General features: G+C 39.4%; 1 protein-coding gene across 1 annotated transcript in view; it reads left to right on the top strand.

Moving 5' to 3' along the window:
• Nucleotides 1-7,496, top strand: part of DTD1 (D-aminoacyl-tRNA deacylase 1) — a 30,590-nt gene extending 23,094 nt beyond the window's left edge. The window contains exons 5-6 of the mRNA XM_082048075.1: nucleotides 4,921-5,097; nucleotides 6,875-7,496. Of these exons, the coding sequence (XP_081904201.1) occupies nucleotides 4,921-5,076 (156 nt within the window). The 3' untranslated portion in view covers nucleotides 5,077-5,097; nucleotides 6,875-7,496. The remainder of the gene's footprint in view (nucleotides 1-4,920; nucleotides 5,098-6,874) is intronic.
• Nucleotides 7,497-8,034: the final 538 nt, after the last annotated feature.

Raw genomic sequence — 8,034 nt, forward strand, 5'->3', positions numbered from 1 at the left:
AACCTCTGATAATCATTTTACCTCAGTTCTATCATTTGCTTAGTGGCATCAGGATTAAACTGCTAGATTTGTAATGCCCTATGACAGTTTGAAGGATCAGTCTCTTCCTGAAGTGTAACCTGCCCTTAACGTTGTTGTGGTTTATTTTTTTATTTTTTTTTTTTTAGATTTGCAATTGTAGCAGCTTGGCACACCACTACTGAAATTTGAAACATACATCTGCAGATCTTATTGTAGTTTGAGGTTCCAGAAACATTAACACTGCCACTGATTTTTTGGCAGACTGCTAACAAAGTAATTCTCTTGTTGATGTCATTCACTTCTTCCTGGTGTTATTCATGGCTATGCAGAAGGAAAAGCTGTCTCCAGAGCAGCAAGCAACCTCTGTGTACACACTGATCATAGAGAAAGGAAAATGAAGAATATGTTTCTGTATTCAACAAAATAGACCTTCAAGGAAGGCTGACACTGAGGCATTTCTGAATGTGGGAAAAGAACTTCAGCAAAACAACCAACCTAGACGGTTGTTAGCATTTTCAAGTTGGGCACTTGGTGTGCCGGTTTGTTTGCGTATTTTTGCTACAGCAAATTGATTGCAAAGTTTATGTGACATAGTATCACAGCTGACATAACAGCAGACATTTCTGCCTTGGTGGAACCTTCTTTCACAGTGAAGTCTAGCTTTCCACTGTAATGATTCAATTTTTTGAACTTCATTTCTAGTGTACTGTTAAATTGCATCAGGATAGAATTTTTCAAAGATCCTGTCAACTCATGTAAATTTTGACATTTTTCAAAACTATTACTCTAGATGTTGGGGATGAAACAATGTCCATGTAGCTAGAGATTATTAGTTGATCTATAGCGTTTCAGCAATGTAAAATATCTGTATTACAATGGGAGAAAAGAAAAGCTGTATTCTGTGGACTGAGGACGCTTGCATTTCAGTGCGTGGTCACAATGGAGATGATCTTAAACACCTGAGATGTTTCAAGACTTCTCTGACTACTTTCAGGCTTCAGATATTCAGCAGTTGGGTCAGACCAGGTACTGATCCCCAAAGCGCAGGTTTTGGCTGCTGACAGGGGACCATAAAGGACTTCTGAACAGCAGATTGGTTTATGGGCTTTGGTTATGGCCAAAGTCATAACCCAAAGTGATTCCAGGGTACTGTGGCTTGAGATAAAAGTATTGCCATATACGTGTTTACATCTGAAATTGTTTTCCACGTGAGTTCTCAGGCTTGATTACTGCTGTTATGTCTATACTTAAGACTGTCTTAATGGAGTGAGGGGCACTGATTCTAATCCTGTGCACAAATTTTGCCTATATGCAGCATGTTATAGCTCAACATGCAAGATGTCAGTCTTGTGTTAGAAATGTGAACATTTCAGCGCTTGTGTAGATGTAACTGTTACGTGTTGCTCACCAGCCCAGCACTACATCTTAGGCAGACACAGTACTTTTGCCATGAAACAGTGCTTCTCCTGCTCTAAGATGCCCACACTTGGAATCCTTAGGAGCCTCCCAAGATGTCTCAGAAAAGAATGAATTTTTGTTCATAGATGTGAGGCTGAGCTAGACACTTTATGTACTGGTGCACCATTTCCACAGCAGTAGACACAAACAGCTCACAATATTTCTGCAGATGAGATGATGAATATGGAACACACTCTGTGCTTAAATGGGAAACATTAAAAATACACTTCATTGAACCAGACTTGTGTGTCTGAAGCTTTATTCACTGTAATACCAAAAAGTTAACTGTTTTAACTTTTTTCAACTCATTGGCAGGTCTTTTGTGGTGGAGTATACTCCTGTAACGCATCCTTTTGAATTACTTGAGCACCTTATAAGCACAGAAATGAAAAACATAAGAGATGTGTAATTATTTTGTTGCCTGCATAATAACAATGAAACTGTATATTTTGTTTACAAAGAAATGTATTTTAATCTTTGTGCCTTAACTTTGGTTCATAGCGTGATCGCGGTGTATGCACAGATTGGAGAGCACGTGTGTGTGTTCGTGTCCATAGGTAACCACAAATCCTTATCTATTTCAGTATTATTTGAGTTTTAGATTGATGAAACAGTTAATAAATTACCTTTAATTAGTTATAATTTTTAAAAAAGTAAATCCTGTTCATATGAGGCATGGATTAACAAAGTTTATCAAATTACCCTCTCATCTCATCTAAATGAATTCGTGTAATTTTTCTTTGAGCTGGGTGAATACTGCTGTCAGATGATGCTAAACCTGGGAGTTGTTCTAAATATTCAAAGGGTATTCCTGCTCCTGTTTTTTCTCTGTTAGGGATGTTGGCCTGTGAGGAAGAGATGTTGTTGAGTAGACATGAGTAGCACTTTGGGCCTTTTACAGAGGTGGATGTGAAGGTGGAGATCTGGTGGATGTGAAGATCTGGATTTAGCTCTGTCTATGTGCTGTTTTGTTTGCCCTCTGCACTACATTTTCTCAAACTAATTAGCTGCAGAATTAGGTAACATGAAGTCATTTGTGATAAATATACATGTCATAATTTTGGAGACCATCTGTTGCATGCTGTTTACTCTAGGCTATAAATGCTACTCCTGTGTGGTCCCCTTGTACATCAGACTATATGTACACATATATATTTATTTTTATAAAACTGTATATACTATAACTGTATATACTTCAGAAGGCTTAGTGAGAATGCTATTTGCCCCCAAGACCATGTTGGAAAATGATGAGTATAGGCATGTTTGACCTTGTAGTATGACATGCTGTCATACATTGAGCCATTTCTATATCTATATGTAAATTATATATAACAAATATACATCATGGACGCGGATTCTTTATTGAATAACACAAGGTTCACAGTGTGAATACACTACTGTTTTTCATGTTTTGAAAATCCAGGGTTAGCTTTATTTGGTTAGCTCACAGCCTTCTCAAAGATAAAGGTAACTCAATTTAAACCGTTGTTGTCATGTGTCTTAGGCTTTTTCTTCTGTAAGATGCAGCACTAGTTAGAGAGAAAGGGATATCATGTCATTCAGTAATCACATTATATAGAGAAACAATGAAGTTTCATGAAGTTACAAGTTTCAGAACTACAAGATAACAGGATTTTTTTCAGCATCATTATTTTTGAAAAAGAGTCACTGCTAGGAGCCTCGGTGCTGCAGTAAAAGAAAGGGGTACAGACTGCAAAAGCTGGTTATAGGTTTGTTGCAGCAGGTTTGGCCGTGGTTTGGATTAGTGTTGGGGGATAATTTGCAATTGCCGCCTGCTGGGCTGAGGGCCCGTGAGGAATGTTGCATATGCACTTCCTGCTCACATAGTTATTTAGAGGTGTACAAATCCATATTTTGAAACCTTGGAACTGTGCTTTTGAGTCTCTGCAGCTAGTGCAGCGTGCCTTGCCTCTTCTGATGCATTTTTGTACCATGAAGATCATTGAAACCCCTGTTCTGATTTCAACAGCTGGATGGCCCCAATACCATTTTCAAAAATAAAACCCAACTGCATAGAGACTTTGGGAGTACCATTAATTAAGTTTTAATACCTTTAATACTAGGGGCTCACAAACTTCTGTTTCCCTTCCTGCAGATGCATTTGCTTTTTTGATTACCTTTAACATTCATGTGCTGTGTATCAAGGCTTGTTGGCAGAAGAGTAGTGCGCATATCGTCAGACATGGGAGTTAAAATATTGCCTGTATCACATCCAATGTGTTTGTTACATCTATGCACATGATTTGCAGACTGGATTATGCTAGACAAACAGATACATCATACTCTGTCATTCCACTTAGTAAACATAAACTATTTTTAGTTTTGAAATAGCCAGCTAAGAATATTCTGTGTTAGGCTAGAAGTCCATGTGTGCAGGTGTTCAAGGAGGGTGTATATGTGAGATAAGGTATAAGGGGATGCTGTGCATCCTTCCAAGGCTCTGCAGTCTGCAGTCTTAGCTCTTACTGATTTGAAGCGCAGATTTACATCTTTGTATGTGTCTTCCGTGAGCCTGTCTTATTCATCATCAACACACATAATCTAGTTTATTTTATTCTATGAACATTTCACCTCAGAAGAGACCTTCTGGCCATGAAATTATAATTTATGACTAGTATGCTTTATCTTGGGGAAATTGTGGAAGCAGTAGAGAAAAACAGTAGATGACAGAAATTATCCAAACAGATAAACTGCACTAAGTGTAGTGATTTAAATAGCTATCAATATGTAGTCTCTCCAGAACTTACTGCAGCCTGCATCTTTGGCAAATGGGAAAGAGACATACAAGTGACAGCTACGTGCAACTTAGTTTGACTCTTACTAGGATTGAAAGCATTTCTGCTGAGAGGTGGCAAGGCAGCGTTAGCTGAGGGTTTTGTCCAAGTTGATTTAAAATGGTTATTCTGTATCCTAGATGATGCTAAAGCTCATATATGTTTTTTTCTGGATAAAGAATAAAATAAAATTATTCTTGTGTGCTGGATGGAGGAACATGCGATACATCTTTTGTCAGCAACTTTGAAACCACAGAGCTGCCATTTAAGACCCAAAAGAGAAGATGTGGAATCCAGCTCTCCCTTTTGGTCTTTGTGTTTTATTATTTTCCAGTTTTTCAGATTGTGTTGGGTGGAGAAGGAACCCTGGAAAGCAGAGAATGGTCCTTTGAATATGTACACTTCTCTTTTATATTTGGGGGTGATCATGTTAGCCTATGATGATACCTCGTTGTCTTCTCTAAGTTTCCGAAAATCCAAGACTTGGGCTTTTTTTTTTTCTGTTTTATTGATATATTGATATCTCTATTGGTGGTGTGAATCTGAGTTGCAAGTTTTATACAAATGCTCACATTTACAATTTTTAGACAGTCTTCTGAAATTATTTTATTCCATGCGGTGTTTTCTCATTCTGCTTTGTGAATAGCTGACAAAACTTGAAAAACAGCAACAAAGAAAAGAGAAGACTAGAACCAAGGTGCCCTCTGAGTCAAGTAGAGAAAGAAATGCCCCTCGTAACAAGGATGACCCCAGCGCAAGCAGTGGAGCAGAAGGAGATGTGTCTTCGGAAAGAGAGCCTTAGCTCACCCAAAACAGGCCTCAGGTTTGGCTTTTCCACTCCTCTGTAAAGCTGTGTCCTCCTGCTTGGCAGCCTCTAACCCTGGGTGCTTTACTGAAGGAGCACATGCAGAGAGTTGCATTAGAAGTGCTGAAAGGTGAAATTTTGATAATCTTGCTGGTGGGTAACCTCCGCTTATGTCTGCAGTTGGCACATCAGAATGTAGAAGTGGATGAAAACCTCTTCCCAGCTGTGTGCTCCATTGGAGGTGTGTGTCTGTGAGTCTGGCCCAGCACGACTGTTTCCAGGTTGACTCAGGAAATATAAAATTTTGATCTTACAACACAGCAGTCACTTAACTCATAATCCTGCTTTGTATTCTTCAGAGAGGGGATACATGGTTGTGTTTCTCTCTCTGTCTTTACCTAGCAGGCAAGTAACCCTGGAACAGCTGCCACCATTTGTAATACCCAAATAACACATAGTCCCCAGCAATGAAAGTGGAAAGCATTTCAGAAGTTGGAGACAGGCCAGAACTGCAGCTTCCTGTCATCATTCCTCCCTCTCCCTCCTCAGTTTGTTCTTTCCCAGGAGGACTTGGTAACAGGCTTTTCATACACCTTCGCTGTCTAATGAGGACATTAGGTCAGGCCTTGAGAAACACACTTGCTGCTTGAATTCAGTGTGAGAACTGGGATTTCCTCTCCCTTTAGGACACACTTGGACATGAGTGAATCAATTAAACTCAGTGTAGATCTGAATCTTCTGTCATGCATTATCTACATGTGTAAATGTGTATTTATCATACTCTTCCAGTCAGTTTAAAGTCTTCAGGACATAGCTTTCACTGCCTTCCTCTCCCTCACCCCCCAAGAAAGCTACATTGCTGATTTGAACTTTCAAACATGTCTAAGTTCTCCCTCATCTGCACAGTGAAGCTCTGATCTGGCTATGCAGTTTAATTATTAACGACTTTGTAAAATTAAAGTCTAACCTTTCTCTTGTTTTCCCATCCCTAGAGTTCAGTCTGGCTTGTTATTTATACAATTCAATATCACACATTGCTCAGAAAGTTGCTTTAAAAAAAAAGTCCATGAATTACCCTGGTGATCAGACATTGGGGATGATTTCTGTTTTATAGAAGTTTGTATTATCTGTCTGGCACTAATAAAAATTAATTTGCATAAGGCATTTAATAGATTCCTGGAAATAGGCTAATTGGTTTTGGATTGACCTGGAAAAGGCATCAAAGAAAATTTTAAGTCCACAGGCTTTTTTTTAACTGGCCTTATGGAGACAAGCTTCAAGACTGGTGTGAAATGGTTCCATTCGTTAATTGGGTTGCAGGCAAAGGTGGATTGTCATATTGTGCAACAGCTGGAATCACATGAGTTCTGCTCTCTTCAGCTTAATGCATGGTGCACCTGCATGTTTTAATCCTGGAGATGAGCAGGGGCATTGGAAGGAAAACGTATTTTAGAAAATAACACAAAGGTGTACTGTTTCTCAGCAACTGTTGGCCTTGCTTCTATGCTACAGGAATATAAGGCTTCTCCCACTGTTTCTGCGTTGTGTGTTGAAATAAGAACATTTTAGAGAGCAGGAGTTTGCAGGCCTTCTAGAGCACTTGGATCAGTCTGACATTTCCAATAGCATTTGAAATTCTAGGAAGCTGAACATTTCTAAAATTGATATACTGATAACCTAGCATTAATTTTCATGCTGTGACAAGTGGAGATACTTTTCTCTATGAAATCTGAAATAACCATAATCTATTTTTAGACTATTAATAGTAATGTGTCTGTTTGCTTGCCTTCCACAGTTTCTTATACAAAAGCTACACTGGATTCTTGAAGAGAGAGACCCAACAGACATTCACCTCAGCACCATTCTTCAGTGACTTTGGAAAAGAGTGGAAGATGGGAAAACAGAACTAAGGCATTAGAAACTTACATCATTCTGTATTGAAACAACCAAAGCAATGCTATCAGATTCAGTTGTTAATGTGTAGTATCAGTAGTAAAAAGGACTTGTACCATTTTTGTGTATGTGTTTTCACTTGACTGCTGAATAAAAGGTGACTATAGGCAGATTGTAGCAGAACATTCACCATCAGTACATAAGCTCCATTTAAAAAATAAATCAGGGGTTTTCCTTAAACTTACACTTGAATTCTGAAAATGATCCAAACAGGCTTGTATTTTGATTCTCACTCTATGGTGTCATGTGCTACCTGTTTCCATGGCAGCGTGTAGATCTGTGTATATTTTGGTATATTGTTTAGATGCTATGTAGCACCAAGTTAGGCAGTCCAGTCTTTCTGCATGGATTGTTATTAAAAGGAAAAATCAGCCGCTAGTTGTTTATCATGTGGAACATATCTGTCTTGTAAACTTTTTTAAAAACAGAAAAGACTTTATTAAACAAATTATGCTAGCTGAGTGCCTGGTGGTGTTTGTGTATTGCATTCCCTTGTATATGGCCATGTGTGTAACAACGTGAGTGACACAGAGGAAAAGCAACAACCCAAGAAGCACCTACTAGTGCTACCTCTCCTTTAGAAGTTTGGAAGTCAAGTCGATGTCCTGAAATCTTTGCTCTTTCCAGCACATCTAAGTCCTTTAGTGACTCCACGGTGGCCATGGAGATGCTGCAGCAGCTGCTCCACATACCACATCATGTGCCTGTTGACGTTTCTGTCACTTTCATCAGAGGCAGAACAGCTTATGGAAGCTGCCGGCAAACAAGAGCTGAGAAGCCGCTGCGAAACTGCTCTCCTGTGGGTGTTAGAGCGGAAGTTGAAGGGAAGTTTCAGGGGAAATGCAGGTCATTCCAGGTTTGGCTTCTTTCAGAGATGGTGGCAGTACCTGTGACATGGGGTATTCTTCAGGCCTGCCTTGGTGTTCTGGTTGTCACTAGCCACCTCCCATGGCCATCGGCAGAGCCAGGGTGCTTGTTGCATGGCTGTCCTTGCCTGATTGT

Source organism: Streptopelia decaocto, assembly GCF_964273445.1.
Source record: "Streptopelia decaocto genome assembly, chromosome: 3".
NCBI lineage: Eukaryota > Metazoa > Chordata > Aves > Columbiformes > Columbidae > Streptopelia > Streptopelia decaocto.